This window comes from Rhinatrema bivittatum, chromosome 4 (genome assembly GCF_901001135.1).
Source record: "Rhinatrema bivittatum chromosome 4, aRhiBiv1.1, whole genome shotgun sequence".
Classification (NCBI taxonomy): domain Eukaryota; kingdom Metazoa; phylum Chordata; class Amphibia; order Gymnophiona; family Rhinatrematidae; genus Rhinatrema; species Rhinatrema bivittatum.
Window position 1 is genome coordinate 19528726 of NC_042618.1, and position 16421 is coordinate 19545146.

Below are 16421 nucleotides of genomic sequence, written 5' to 3' on the forward strand. Positions count from 1 at the left end.
AAGGGCTTCTGTGTAAGCAGCGTAGCCTTATCCTGTTCCCGGAAGGCTGGAGGTCACGGCTACGTGGCTTAGGCTTAAATCATCTCCCTGAGTCCAGTCCTACATCTGGCCGTCCAGCTGCTCCTAATTAGCAGCACTGCTTCCTTCCCTGACAGAATCCAACTGGTCTGTGTAAGTCTACAGGAACTGCACAACCCCATGACAGACTATCTTTGTAAACAAGACAGTTGCAGAAAACAATACTTTGCAACGCGCCAGTCACTTAAAGAGACTGAAATGTGCATTATTCCTGTTTTGTTGCGGGTTTCCTCCATCTCACACCACCATCCAGATAAATGCAGCTTTTCCTGAAGAAGTGTTCCAGTTATCCGGATATATATATAGATGGGGGAAACGAGTGAGGCAGATACTCCCTTTAGGGATCCTGAAAACTTCATCTAAAGCAGAATTTTATTTTTTTTTTAAAGCTTCTTCTATTGTGCTGTGTGCAAAGCCTTTGGGCCCAATTCAAGTTTGGCACCATACAGCTGATTCTGCTTTTCCCAGTGTGTAGCTTCCTCTCTGGGGGGCAGATTTATTTAATTTTGGCTCCAGGGCAAACATGTCTCCAGTTTTGCTCCAGTATATTTAATTGATAAATCTAAAGCTTATTTTTCACAGCGAGGCAAAGGTTCGACCAATCTGCTGCTATAGGGGAGACAAAATCTGAATCTTGTATACTGTGATGAAATTATATTGTTATCAAAAGTCCTTTACTAATATCTATTTCATCTCTGTGCAAGACGGAAGATGCATTTGCAGTATTCAGTGTGGCAAACATAAAAAAAGAGAGACGTAATATTTGATAAAATATAATAACCAGAGAATTTGTAAAAAGAGATTAGAAAAGGTTCAAATTGCTGATAGCCCAGACTACTGAGGCCTAGCTGACTTTTCCTCCTCCATCACCAAAACTCACATTTCAGGGATCTGAAGGGCTATGTTAGCACCAATTTTGCCTTTGTTCATGTGACCGTGCAAATTACACCATCATGAATGTCTACTGTGGCGGCCCCACCAGGGTGTTTTCCAGTTTCCAACAAGACCTTTTGTGCCAGCCATCCTATAACTCCAGCTGCAAGCAGTGCGGACAAACCTCAGAAAGGAATAGGGAAACAACCCTTACCCAATCTGTAATCATTTGACTCTGGTCGAGTATTTAGTATTTCTCTCCTTTAATGATTTCTGTCTTGATGGCCTCAGAACGTTGGCTGTTATAGGAAGGAAACCAATAGGAGGTGGGCATCGATAAAACTTACAATTCGTTTTGCTTCGTTTCATTTTTCCCCCTTTTTTGAGGGGGGTTTCGTTAGGTTTTCTTTAAGTTTGTTGTTTAGTGTGCACTATTTGAGTTGTAATAGTGTGCACTCATTCAAATAAGGAAGTAATTTTAAAAGCAGTTACATATGTAAATGTAACATTCGATCGTAGCAATTTTCAAAAGCCATTTACCCGTATTAAGTGCACTTCTCTGTGAATATCCTATGGACAATTCAATGGTATATTTTGTAGCAATTTCAAAAGCCCACATTTACATGGATAAAACCCAATTTGAAGCATGTAAATGCTTTTGAAAACCAGGCCCTAAATGAATTTTTCTGTCATTTCAGTTTAGAAACAGAATGAAACAAAACAGGCAATGTCGTTTAAAATGAAAGCACATCCTTAGACACACTAGATCTCCCAGAAGTGAAGCATGTGTCCTTTAATATAATTAGAACTTCTGTTTTTAGGAGTTTATAATTTATAAAATTGGGTATTTAAGTTTTTATTTTTAGCTATTTATCAAATTGCTGTAAATATTGTTTGTGGTAGAAAAAGGGATGTGTTTTATGATAATTTCCTAATGTTGGCACTTTGCATGAGAGAGAGAGAGAGGCCCTTCTAGTAGTGAGTATTTATATCTGTATAGGAGGCCCACCTAGTAACTCGAGGAGAGTTTAGGTAGTAGTGTAGGGGTTAGGGGCCACATTTACTTGCAGAGTTACCCAGGTAGAGAGTCCCATCAAGCTAGGGTGAGAGAAAATTGTACAAATCTCATATTTGTGCGGGTTTCCTCACTCCAAAGGACATCAAATCTTCACAAGAGAGCACTGTTCTGTTCGTACGTCTCACTCTGCATGTAAAAGTGGCCCCTAATCCCTACACTACTACCTAAACCTCACCTTGAGTTACTAGATGGGCCTCCTATAGTAGCATAAATAGCTGCTTACTATGATGCCACCCCCAGAGGCTCTCACTCACTCACTCACTCACTCACTCACTCACTCACTCAAATATCATGGGCATATCACACAGCTTAATGCAATTGAAAAAGGTATAGTTATTTTCCAGTGTTAAAATTGTGGGTTATGACTTCACAAAGTGAAAAGCCACAGTCCATGTTTTCATAAATCCCACCCTGGACTCCTCCCCAATCCCTCCCCTTTAAAAAATTTGCATTGCGCCATGCATTATGACGCTTAGCGCATATGTTAAAGCATTTTTTGCATGCAAAAACACATTAACGCATGTGAAAACGCCATATTGCTATTTGATAAATGACCCTGTTAGAGACTTATAGTAATACAAAAAATTCAGTGGGATTTTTTTTTGATGGGGATATTCACTCCCATTAGCCTTCTCTCTTAACATCCTGTCTCCCCACCAACCTATCCACAATTCTCTCTCCCCTACCACCTCACCACTTGCTTAAATCTCTCCACCCTTCCTCCTTCTCTCCTAATAACTTCAGTTCCAAAAGCAGAGATGGATTTAGGCACAGCCAACATAGGTATGTACTGATTGCACCAAATTTTGAAGGTGTCCACAAACCGGGATTCCTCTTGCAGCTTTTTGATTTCTGGAACAAAATCCCTCATGCCTGATTCTCTGCCTATGGGCGCTATGCTCTTAAATCCAGCTCTGCTCCAAAGCCATGTGGAGACGGTCCAGAAAAGGGTGACAAAAATGTTGTGAGGGGTCTCCATCAAATGACTTATATGGAGAGGTTGAAGGACCTAAATTTGTATACCCCGGTAGCGAGGAGGTGCAGGGGAGATATGATGCAGACCTTCAGATACCTGAAAGGTTTTAATGATGCACAATCAACAAACCTTTTCCGTTGAAAAGAAATCAGTAGAAGTAAGGGTCATGTAATGAAACTCCAGGGAGGACGACTTAGAACCAACGTCAGGAAATATTTCTTCACGGAGAGGGTGGTGGATGCCTGGAATGTCCTCGCAGAGGAGGTGGTAACAAAAACACTGAAAGATTTCAAAGGGGCAAGGGATAAACACTGTGGATTCCTAAAGGCTAGAGGTTGGAAATGAAGAAAAGAGTGCTTGGGGTTAACGTGCTGGTGTGGCTGTTACTACCCTTAACCAATAAGCCTGATCCTTTGGATGCAACTCCAACTTTGCTCTCTGCTTCAATGGAAAGAGGTAACCGGGACTTGGTCTCAGACAGCAGCCAAGTGACAGTTTGGGAAACTATGTAAGGGGGTGACCTGTATGGCACGGCAGATGCTACCATAAGCTTGCTGGGCAGACTGGATGGACCCTTTGGTCCTTTTCTGATGTCCTTTTCTCGGTAACATGGGAGAAGGAGACGCGCAGAGGCCCATCAGCTGAGAAATTCTCAGTATGGAAAAGCATGCAAACAGTAGAGCACAAAGTGAATGAACACCAGGCCAGGAAAGCACCTGAGATCTGTAAGACCTTGCTTGGGCAAATCATTTTCGGCCTGTTTTATTAAGGACTTTTTTTCCCCTTACTTTACAGGGGGGGGGGGGGGGGGGAAGCTTAGTAAATCAGGTCCAGTTTGTTTCCCTGTGCTTCCCTTTACCCAGCTGTAACTGGGTAAGAATGAGGATGATACCATTCCCTCTTCCCTCTGCCTTTTGGAAGTTATTATGCAGATCAGGCAATAAAACTGAAAGGAAGATTTTGAACTCCATTAGTGCCTGTAGTCCCGTTTCTGAAATAACACAATTGTGAAAATGATTGGGATGCTGTTCGGACATGGGAATGTCAATTGTTTTAAATGGAAGCAGCGTCAGGATGCAAACAGAGGAGCTCTTGATACAGAACCTCCGACTATAAGCGCCAGATCACAGCTCCTTTCCTGTACCGAGATCTATCTCGGGAGGTATCCAGATAACACTCTAGTAACTTGCTACCAGATTTGCCCCTTCTGCAGAGCCCTCAGCCATCCTCACGAACCCCCAAAAGGTCTTGAGATTGCAGCTCATTAAGCCACTGGGCTAACTGAGTCATTCTCCCACCCGACGACTCCTAGACAGGTCAACAATCAAATGCTTAGTTTGTGGAATTCTTTTTGGGACACGTTTGACGGGAAGGATGTCCCTATGAAGTGCAACTGAAATGTAGTTTGGGACTGAATTTTATTGATGCCTTGCAAGGCGATGTAAAAGAGTGGCTATGTTTTTTTGCCTTTTTTTTTTTTAAGCAAAATGGAGAACCGTCCCTTCAAAGGCAGGAAGGCAGGGCAGTTGGGTCACAGGGCAACACTGCACCTTTACTTTTTGCTGGTGACATCAGAGTCTGTCCAAGCTGCCTGTGGGAGACTCTATCCCTTCAACGTTGTAGTGAATGCTAGACACCTGCTGTTTGTTCAACACTTCGTTTTCCTTCTCGGCCAGCGTCCCGCTGCTCCGGAAGATTTCAGGAGCATCCAACTGAAAGGATTCCTTTGTGTCCACCTTTGAGCACCTCAAGCATCTCAAACAGCAGTTTCTCACTCTTGTGAAGTCTTTGTAGGTGCTCTCGCTTGCGAAGCAGTAGAGGACTGGGTCAGCAACGCAGTTAAAACAGGTCAGGGAAAGTGAAAAGTGGTACACGTTGAAAATCTGTGCAGCAAAGGCACAGTTGTTCTCAAACAAGCTTCGCACCACCACCAGAACGTGGTACGGCCCAAAGCAAACCAGGAAAATGATGACCGTGCTCAGCACCAGCTGCTTGATCTGAATTTTTTTCTTCGCTTGCGTGCCGTGACTCTTTCTGACCACCCTTAGAATGCAGTAGTAAGAGAAGAGCAGAAGGAAGATGGGGAAAAGGAAACCTGCAAAGAATCGGTAGTAGTTGATGGTGTGCTCCCAGGATTTGATGGGATAATGCTCAAAGCACACCACATGGCTCTCAGGATCTTTGGTGACCTCCCCATGTTTGAATAAGAAGAAGCTGGTCAGGAACTCCTTGGTCCAAATTATAGCACTCACAAAGATGGCGGCCTTCATAGTCCTTAGCTTGTGAAAGCGGAAAGGGTGGACCAGAGCAAGGTAACGGTCAATGGAGATGCAGCAGAGGAATCCAATGCTAATATAGATGTTCTCATAAAGGAGAAAGCCGCAGATTTTGCACATCAGCTCGTTGTAGGTCCAGTTGTCATGCTGCAGAACGTACTGGAGCCAGAAAGGCAAAGAGAAGAGATAGAGCAGGTCTGCCACGGTCAAGTTGCAGAGATAAATCCCAAGTTCGTTCCTGGCTTTAATTTGCAAATATCCGTAGTAGAGCGAAAGGCAATTAGCTGGAAAACCCACCACAAACACAAAGACATACACTACAGGGAACCACGTCTGGTGTATGTTGTGAGCAATAGAGCAATTTGTAAAGTTGCTGTCGACTGTCTTTTCTGTAACGTTCCCCATCTTTTTGATGATTTTGCTTCTCAAGAATCCAAATAAGATGTGATCTTCATCCTGCTTAAAAGAATTATTTTCTTTCACATCCTTGTGTTATCACTCCATTCAGAAGTTCAGAACCCTGTAATAAAAAAAAAAAAGGCATAAGAAATTAAAAATCAGGTACATTCCCAGAGGTGACCATAAAAGATACCATGCCAAATAGACCAATGGTCCCTTGAGTCCAGTATCCTTTGGCTTGTGCATGTGCACATAGCTTGAGATCTTGACTACGTATTATGCGGTGCTGGTGTTGGGCCTGGTTTCCTGTGAAGACTGTGCTACCATTGATTGCATACTAGATCTCTAAAATAGCAATAAGCTCCATTTATGTACTCTCCAAGGCTTTGTATTTTGGTAGAGAGTTAAAAAACAATATGGAGACCATGAAATAATATTTCCCTGTGGCAAAGACGAGGCTATTTAACCAAAATTAGAGAGCAGGGCTTGAAACGTGGAAAGCTGTACCCTCCCTGTATGTAACATTTCTAGCCTGTAATTCCACTGCGCCCCTGGAAGCAGCCATGCTTGGAATAGTGACCCCTGCACCAGGATCCAATTGGCTTCCTGCTCAAGGTTGGAGGTGATGTCTGCCCAAACAATTGGGCCCAGACTCCATGAAACTGAATTGGAGGGAATGGCATTAAGATGCAGAGTCATAGCCAGGCAATTTGGCGCTTATGGCAAGTAAAAAAGTGCACCTTCACCCTATACACACAACATGAGCTTGGAGGCTCTCTTAAATGTTTTAACTTAAAATTTACCACAATGCACAAAAATTACCACTGAAAAGGTGTAATTTCAATGTGAAAACTAATCCCAAACACCTTCAAAATCCAAATTCCAACTATCCACTCTATAATTATTTTTTAATTTTTTTTTAAATTGCAACTAGGTTAGACGGAAGATGAAAAAACCTCAAAAAATTAATCCAATAAATATATATATATGGACGAGGTGGCAGGTTTCATATATTCAGCATTACCACCCGGTAATGATTTTGACTTGCTCTAATTATCAACCGCCAACCTCCATCCAAGAGATAACATGATTAGTGTGTTACAACACGAACAGCTTTAAATATTTTTTCTATCTTTTTTCAGCACTTAAAAAAAAGATGTGCACATAACTTAAAACAATAAGATTAGTTTGTATGAATATTGTCCATTGGTACTTTTTTTTTTAAGGATCAGAGAGAGTTGTAAAAGCTAATAACAGTGAAATAGTTCAATACATTGCTTACTGCCCTTCTGACAAGGCCACGTTTCAGATGAAAGGTCTTTCTTCAGGGGATGTCACTCCTTAATAAGTCGACACACGTAAGATATCACAACTGAACCTTGCACTTCTCTCTTAACATAAAATGTAACATTATTATTTATAATCTGTAAGTAGATATGTGTGACCTTGATACCAAAATTGTGATCCATAGGTCTGTATGGATGTGGCCCTTAACCTTTACCCAACTGATGATTTATTTATTCATTCATTTTTTTCAATTTAATATTCCACTTGTTATAAAAAAAAATAAAATCTCTAAACCGTGCACATTAATTATAAAATCCACAACCCATCTCACCACATTCTAAAACAAAAATGATCTCTTTTTTTGTATAAGCACTAGGGATTGAAAAAGGTGTGTGTGCCTTAAACCATAATATCATGCCTTTTTCTCTTCTATTGAATTACGGTATTTTTGATTATATTAAAGAAATTCAGTCTAGATTTCACTGACAACAAAACACTCTCTCCACTACCAGGTGCACTGTGATGCACTACAAAACCCTGCTAAAAACATTCTCAGAACCTCCGTAGCAAACTGCTGTATTATAACAGCAATAACCTTACTTACAAGAGGGAAGCACTACAATTACTACTACAGGTCCTAGAACACCAATACACCTCCTACTGGAAAAACAGAACAGGCTACAGATCCCTACACAGACAGTACATGCTAACAGAATCCCTCAGTGCAGTCATACAAGCACAACACAGGCTGACCCTTACCTAGTACAAAATAAGGGCCTGTAACTTAGATTCAGAATCATGCTGACAAAAACCAAAATGGAAACCACAGTGCAACCTGGGAGAAAGAGAAAGAGAAATGCAACATATAAAGATATAAGAAATGCGCGTTCCCAAAGCTTGACACTTTCCTCGCTGGTTAAACTGAAAATCAAATGTTTTCTTTTCTACCTTTTGTGTGGGCAGTTAATCGGGTTTTGATCTCTTTTTGATCTTCTCCTAAGTTCTTTTCCAGGATCTCCTTCCCATTTTCCAATTCTTTTCTTTCCTCCTGTCTTCTCTCTTTCCTGTCCTTTCCTTCATCTGTCTCTGACACTGATCTTTCCCTTACATCTTTATTCTTCATTTCTCTCTTCTTTGCCCTCTAATCTCAGACATAACTTTCAACTCTCTTCTTCCCGCTCTAGTCCTCCAGTCCTCAGTCTCCCTCTTTTAACCTGTCACCTACCCTCCAGCTTTCTGTCTCCCAGCCCTTCTCATTCCCTCCATCTTTCATGCGTCCCCAAACTCTTATTCCTTTTCTATTTTTCACCCATTCCTTAGTTCCCCATCTCCACCTTCTGTACTCACACCCAATCCAACCTTTATCTACCTTCCTCTGCCTCTCTCAGCTCCAGGTCCCTTCCTTCTCACAATTTTCCTCCTTGGACCATTTGTTTTGTCCGTTGCCCTTCTATCGAAGCTTCTATTGCTCCTGTTTCACTGCCTTCTGAGCCCCTTTCCCACCCTCTCTCACCTTCACAACACACAGCTCCTTCCCACTGCCTCTCGTACTCTCTCCAGTACTCCAGATCCTTCTCACCCTCACTCATACTTTCCCCATCTCATCTAACACCGCCCCCCCCCCCCACTCATACTCGCCCAACTGCCAAGTTCCTACTGTCTGTCCCAAATGTCCGCCCCATCTGTGTCCCCGCTCTCGGCATCTCCAGGTCCTCCCCACCTCCGATTCCTGCTCCTCCCGAGTCCCCAGATCCCCCGGTCACCGAGTTCCTGCTCTTACCCCCTGGTCACAGAGTCCCCGTCCTTCCTCAAGTCTCCAAGTCCCCACTCTCCCACCACCTGCTCTTTCTCCTAGTCCCCAAGTGACAGCCCTGCCCTCCCCTGCCCTCCCACCCTTCCAGTCCATTTTTCCCCTGACTTATCCCCCTTTCCAGTGCCCCAGTCCCCACCTGATCTGTCCCCTGGTCCCCATTCCTACCTTGTTTTCCCATCATCTGCCCCGGTCCCCGTTCTAAGATGTTTTCTTTAAAACAATGACCTAACATTTTTTATTAGTATTTCGGTGCCTCGTGCATACTTTTACAGAGGGTATGGTTTATCTTTAAAACCTTCCAGTAAATATATGAAGGGAAGAGCATCTTTCTCCTTTTACACTTGCAAGGAAACAAAAGCTTTAAATGTGATTTTGCCGGCGCAGGTCCTGTAGCCCTGAGCCTAGCCCTCCACATTTACTCCTGTTTTCAGCAATGATCATAACCTAAGGATGGCCCCCAATGGGGTCAGGTGCCACGACGTTATCCTCCCCGTATTGCACAGGTTCCCAATCACAGTGAAAAGGGCGAGAAAGGACACTGTTCTCCGCTCACAGCTCCGACCTTGCACGTGAGCCTGTAACGATCCTGGCTGCTGTGCGGCCCTCCTGTCTGCAGGGGCCCTCAGTGAGCTGCAGTCTGAGCGGCGCGGGACTCGCCTCGAAGGCACATGAGGCAACCCTACCACGCCTTGAAAGCCTGCCTCGCTCACAGCCCACTGCCTCATCCTCCTTGCTGTGCCCACCGGTGTCCCAGTTCCTGTTTTCAGTGTGACCCAATAGAGGCCTTCTTGTCTTGTCTTGTTCCTCTTTGCAGTGTGGCTTATTAGAGGCCTCCTCGCCCTGTCTTTATTCCTGTCTGTTTGTTTCCCTGGCTCCGGTGAGGCCTTCCACTGGCCCCTCCTGCCTGTTCCTTCTCCCTGTTTCCTGTATGGCCTCCTGCTGGCCCTCTCGCATATTTTCCGTCCTTGTTTTTCCGATCCCTTTTTTGCCCTACATTCTGTTTTGTCTCACCTTGTCCCTGTCCTGCCCCTCGTTTTGCCTTGTTCCTGTCTTTGTCTCTCTGGTGTCTTGTCTGTCTGGTCCCTGCCTTGCCTCGCACCCTGTTCCAGTTTATCCCTGCTTTTGTTCTGTGCTCATTTTCCCTGTTCCTGTCTCCTTGTTTGCCCTGCTTCCTGCCTGCCCTGCCATTCCTACGCGTTGGACTGACTTCTCGTTCTTGAACCTGGCCTGACCTTCAGCGCTGCCTTCCTTGCTGCCTTCCCTGATCTCGGCCTACCTCGTCTCCGCTGCTACTTCTGTCCCAAGGGCACTGCCAGAGAAAGCCCCGCCGGCCACCTGAACCTGCGGGCTCAACCCAAGGGGGAGGTGGCTGGTCAGGCAGAAGATTCTGCATTGCCCAGCTCTTGAGTCCTGTACTGCTCCTGCCTGGAGATTACCTTTGAACAGGCCTGCACGGCTGTGACGGAGCTGAGCCAAATGATGAAAAAAAATCCCCTCCCTGATGTTTCATGCTTACGGTCTTCTGCAAGGGATGGGGGGTCGCGCTCTCTCTCTCACAAGGGAAGCCACGATGCTAGGAATTTGCTGAGGCTCCGCTTCAGTGCAGAGAGCCAATGGGCTCCTTCATTGTGGCTAAAGCAGAGACAGATAGCTCTTCCCTGCTGACAAGAAAGCAATGTCCTGGTGCTTCTCAGGTGTTGCTAGCATTAAAAATTAAAAGCCATCATTTTTAATTTACAAAAGGTTCTCCGATTCTGTTTGTGTGTTGCAGTGGCAGTACGGCTGGGTCACCTCTGACCTCTTGCAGAATTCTAGCACGAGCTCTTCTGCTGGCAGAAGAACACAAGGGTTTCCACATTATTAGGCTTTAATAACTTTTTAAGTAGCTGATGCGTGCCCTCACAGGGTACACAGTGGGAAAACCATAGCAAAACAAGTAGCATGAGTGGAGGAATAGCCTAGTGGTTAGAGCAGGGGGCTATGAATCAGGAGACCAGGGTTCAAGTGCCACTGTTGCTCCTTGTGACCTTGGGCAAGTCACTTTACCCTCCATTGCCTCAGGTACAAAACTTAGATTGCAAGCCCTCTGAAGATAGAGAAATACCTACAGTCCCTGAATGTAAGCCACTTTGAAGTGCTGTGAAAAGTAGAATATAAATATATACTCAAAGCATCCTTTTCACACAGGGGGCAGCCCATGGCTAGCAGGGCACCTACACTCTCATGAAATTCTGATGAAACAGAATTAAAATCAAGAAGCAGTGACTGCATCACTGGGTGGCAGCAGAGATCCTACAACAGCTGTTAAAAAAAAAGGTTTCCTTTCCCGTGACTGGTTGGCTGCTCACTTTCTTTTGAACGGTTTGTCTGCCCTAGTCTTATAAAGCAGTAATTCAGCCTGGACAACCAGGCCTCATCCTCCAGCACAAGGCTTCCCAAACATTTCAAAGCAAGGACCACAAAGACATTTCAGATGATAGAGGTGGGGGTTCCTCCCGACCTTTGAGTTCACTGAGCTGGGGGGAAGGGAGGGGAAAAAGGGAGATGCCCCTAAGAGCTTTCTGAGCAGGGAGGGCAGGTCTGGCCCTTTTGAAGTGCTGAGAAAGGGGAGAAGCCAGGTGGCAGGGTTCCCAGGGTGGGACAGACAGTGAGATGGTCAATAACAATATTTCTACTTTCTCAGTTGTCAACTCTGCCACACCCCTGGGAACCCTACTGTCTAAGATGTAGAGAGAGAGAGAGAGTGTGTGTGTGAATGAGAGTGTGTGTGTGTGTGTGTGAATGAGAGAGAGAGAGAATGTGTGTTTGTGTCACATGCCTTCTTTCCGCTCTCTCACTTCCCCTCCCTTCCTCTCTTTTTCACCCTCCCTCACATCCCCCCTTCCTTTTTCTCATCCCTCATATCTACCTGACCAGGCCTAGCCTCTCAGCCTGCAGCTCAGATCTGGGAAACCTTTATCTCGTTGTTGCCACTGCGTATCAACATCTGCTTCCTGGGGTAGGGCCTGGGAAACCCCGCCAACCTTTCTGCTGCTGCCGACACCCCGAGTGAATGAAAAAAAAAAAAGCTTCCTCCATGGGTCGGATCTCACCACAGGAAGACAGAGGATGATGGGCTGGGAAAAAAAAAAAGGAGCTCTGCAGACTAAGTCTGGCCCATGGGCCATAGTTTGGGGACCCTGCCCCTGGTAGCGTATGTTCTTGATTCCTTACGAGCACCAAATATGACAGCAGGTAAGGACTGCAAGGCCCATCTAGTCTGCCCAATTTATGAAATCTGCCTTGAAGTGGCTAACAAGCCAGAAAAGATGGACTAAATAAAAATGCTAAAATTAAATCTCCTGGAGCAATACCGCGCGCATGTTATAAAATCCAGGGTTGGCGCGTACAGGGGGGTGCACGATTGTGCAACCTGCGTGCGCTGAGCCAAGCAACCTGCCTCGGAGCGGCCTCGGAGGGAACTTTCCTTCCGCCCGCCCGCCCCCCCCGCACACCTTCCCCGATCTAACCCGCCTCCCATCCCTAACTAAAACCTCCCCTGACCTTTATTGAAGAAGTTACGCCTGCCTCCAGGCTCTCCATCCCCCTGTTCCGGAGGCCTCATTTCCGCCCCCGGCCCCGCCCACGGCCCCGCCCCCAGAATGCCCATTTTTTCAAGCCCCGGGGCTTGCGTGCGCAGGGGGAGGCAGAGGTAGATACGCGTGCAACCCTTTGAAAATCTACCCCTTAATGTACAAATAAGCTGTGGACTTTGTTGCTGGAAGATGTGGGTTTGGATAAGCTCATGGAGGAGAAGTCCATTGCCTGCTATTAAGTTCACTTAGAGAATAGCCACTGCCATTAGCAATGGTTACATGGAATAGACTTAGTTTTGGGTACTTGCCAGGTTCTTATGGCCTGGATTGGCCACTGTTGGAAACAGGATGCTGGGCTTGATGGACCCTTGGTCTGACCCAGTATGGCATGTTCTTATGTTCTTATGTTCTTATCCCCTGTCCCCACACCCGTATCAATTTTGACCATCTTGATACAAAGACTTTTGCATCTCCTTTCTCTCAGTGTCGTGTTTAGTCTTCAGTCAGCCGTGAGCCGGCGGCAACTCTCAGAGTCGCAGAGATCGTGAGGAGAAAATTTAATCCAGTCCCTGAAGAAAAAGATTTCTGAACGCAAGGAGTCCGATGCACTGAGTGTTTTTCCCATTGGCAAGGAATGGAAAAAGCCTGGATGAACGTTCTTTGTGACCGAACAAATAACAAATAGAAAAGGCGCTCTCCCACGAAGAGTATACAGGCATGGGAGTGGTGTTCCTGTAGACCTGGCTATTTCCCCCCAACCAGCACGAAACTCTGCAAGTACCACACCGCACACCTAGCGGTTAGAGCAGTGAGCGGGGAAGCCAGGGATCAAATCTCACTGCTGCTTTTCGTAACCTTGGTCAAGTCACTTCATCTGCCACTACCTCGGGTACAGCCTTGGAGGATAATTTCCAATTGCCGCATGTACGCTCGCATATGGCCACACGGAGATCTACATTAGCATTTTATAATCCGTGCATATTACAAGATACCCATATGTCTACCCTGTAACACACGTACATATGCATGCTTACACGCGAATACATGCAGTGCATTGAAAGCGAGTATTTCAGTGCACTGAATGCATGCACTTTTCCTACTGATTTTAAAAACATATTGCATATATTTTATGCACAAAAATAGAGTGGGACTTATGTAATTTCTGACTTTACGAGCACAGGTCGGTATAATTTTAAAGCATGCGTGCATGGTTTTCCGATTCCTCGAGCAGTTTGCTCAGCCCTTCTCCAAGTCAATGAGACCCTCCAGGTTCTTCACCCAGACCTCCCACTAAGCCGTAAGCAAGTCTGATAGCAAATGTGCAAGATAATTAGCAGATGTATAATTTCGCCAGTAAATTGGGAAATAAACGCTCGTTTCTTTCAAAGTAGCAGTTTAAATGCGTAACTGTTTTTTTCTCTTTTTTTTTCCTCATGCATTTGTGTGCATGAAACATAAAGTAAGCACACGCTTTTGAAGTTTATAAAATCCAGATTATGTAAATTTAAGCTACTTACATGCTTATATGCTAATTTTTATGTGCGTAACTCTTTGAAAATTCACCCCTTAGATCATGGGTGGCCAAATCCAGTCCTCAAGATCCACAAGCAGGCTAGGTTTTCAGGATATGTATAAGGAATAGGCATGAGATAGACCTGCATTCAGTGCTGGCAGTGCAAGCAAATCTATCTCGTGCATATTACTTGTGGATACCTTGAAAACCAGATCTGTTTGTGTCTCTTGAGGACTGAAGTTGGCCACCCCCGTCCTCTGAGGATAGGGAACTATCTACTGTACATGAATGTAACTCACCTTGTCCTACCAATGATAAGGTGTGGGGTAAATCTAAATAAATATATCATCCTGCCTCCTGCTGTTTTGGCTGTTATAGGAGGTCAAAGACAGATGGACATGATTTTCTCATAAGGCGTGCTTGCTATGCTTTGTACAAGAAAGCTTAAAAAAAAAAAAAAAGGAAAACCCATCATAAACTAGATAAGTTTAACATCAACTCTTAGTAAAATGAATCAATCAATGCAGTTTATCAATTAACCTAAAAGAAAATCTCAATAACAGTGAATAAAATACTATGAAAAATGATTAAAAATTACACAATTGATAAACCAAAGAACTGCAAAAATATTCTAATAAATTACAAATCAAGAAAAGATTTATGTTATGTAGTTTTTTATCATAGTATTTTATTTCAGCTTGCTGAGATACTATTTTGTGTTAGGTTAATTGATAAGCTGCATTGTTTGATTCATTTAACCTTTTGCTAGGAGTTGATATTAAGTGTATCTAATTAATTTTGTGATGCATTTTGGGCAGATATGAAGTTCAAGACAATTAGTATTTCACTGGCTTCTTTTTGCTTCTTAATATCGATTGTGCTGTTTGGTTTCCTCCTCTCTTTTTCTTGGAAACCATAATGAATCAGGTTGAAAATGATCAATTGCATGACAGCAGACAGCCTTTTCGGATTGCCATGCATTTTTTCTTCTAATCATGAACTCATGGGTGTTATTTTTATAATCTGGAAAGTGGTTTATAAATGTTATTATATTAAATTATAAAGAAAAAGGAGAAGCCATTAGGCTTCACTAAAATCTTAGAGCGGTGGAGGGTAGAATTGGGATTTTTCCATGGCCCCTTCCCATTCTCAGAAGTGCTTTGCGATGATCCGTTCCCTCACTACAAGCCTCTCTACATGACAGACCCAATACAAATTTCTTTTGTGAGCTTTTTACTCTTGGAAACGTGCCTGTCGTTTGAAGTTGACGCAGTCAATGTTGTGTCTAAAGTTCCATCAGATGGCGAGTACACTGGGACCACAGTTTTGGACATGTCCCATGTTGCAAACTTTTTAGAAGGAGATTACAAAAGTGCATTTACCATTGGAGGGCCGGTTGTTTGATGACTTGAGGGGAATAACCTTTCTGGATCCATACACTAAACTATGGGGGAGAAAAGGCTCTGGTGTTGGTGAAAACTTCTATCTTAATGTGGACAAATGCAAGGTGATGCATATGGGGAAAAATAACCCTTGTTGTAGTTACACGATGTTAGGTTCCATATTAGGCGCTACCACCCAGGAAAACGATCTAGGCGTCATAGTGGATAATACTTTAAAATCATCAGCTCAGTGTGCTGCAGCAGTCAAAAAAGCAAACAGAAGGTTAGGAATTATTAGGAAGGGAATGGTTAATAAAACGGAAAATGTTGTAATGCCTCTGTATCGCTCCATGGTGAGACCGCACCTTGAATACTGTGTACAATTCTGGTCACCGCATCTCAAAAAAGATAATGGCACTGGAGAAGTAAGAGAAGAGCGACCAAAATGATAAAGGGGATGGAACAGCTCCCCTATGAGGAAAGTCTGAAGAGGTTAGGGCTGTTAAGCTTGGAGAAGAGACGGCTGAGGGGAGATATGATAGAGGTCTTTAAGATCATGAGAGGTTCTTATTTTTAACTTTTGACTGACATTTTTCTCTCAGGAACCCTGGGCTTCTTGCCCAGTATAAAGAGAGTTGTTAAGTACCTCTGATACCGTCACATGTCTAGTGCTCTCTATTTTTTTTCCTATGTCCTATGCAGGGTAAGGCCATAAAATTAGAGGACGCAGGCCCAGGTAATGGGATATTTCTACCCCCACACACTGACATATCGAGATGCTAGGAAACAGCCAGCGTTAAAGGGAATGGCTGGGACAGCGCAGGAGAACTCAAGTTGACTTGGGAGAAAGAAAGGATCCTAATACTGGAGCTAGCAGGATGCGATGCTGGTGCAGCCGAGCTGGCGGTGCTGTGGAAGCTGGAAGGCACATTTCTGGTGGTGCCTTGTTGTCTCTTCTTGACAAACTGCTTTCTTTGCTCTGCCGCCACGTTTCCACCCTGCAGGGCTGGAAAAAAACGAAAGCTGCTTGTTTTTACCACCCTCGAGCAGGAACGGAACAGCAGTATACTGATACGGTCCCCACTCAGCAAGGAGGTGAGCTGAAGTGCACTGCACAGTGGAGGGAGGAGATTTTCTATTTGTTTGGCGAAAGGAGAGGGAGAAGCCGATT

At 44.4% G+C, this 16421-nt stretch overlaps 1 protein-coding gene across 1 annotated transcript in view; it reads right to left on the reverse strand.

The window, feature by feature from the left end:
- Nucleotides 1–4473: 4473 nt before the first annotated feature.
- Nucleotides 4474–16421, reverse strand: part of GPR68 (G protein-coupled receptor 68) — a 45881-nt gene continuing 33933 nt past the window's right edge. Inside the window, exon 2 of the mRNA XM_029597796.1 lies at nucleotides 4474–5801. Coding sequence (XP_029453656.1) covers nucleotides 4577–5686 — 1110 coding nt within the window. The 5' untranslated portion in view covers nucleotides 5687–5801 and the 3' untranslated portion in view covers nucleotides 4474–4576. The remainder of the gene's footprint in view (nucleotides 5802–16421) is intronic.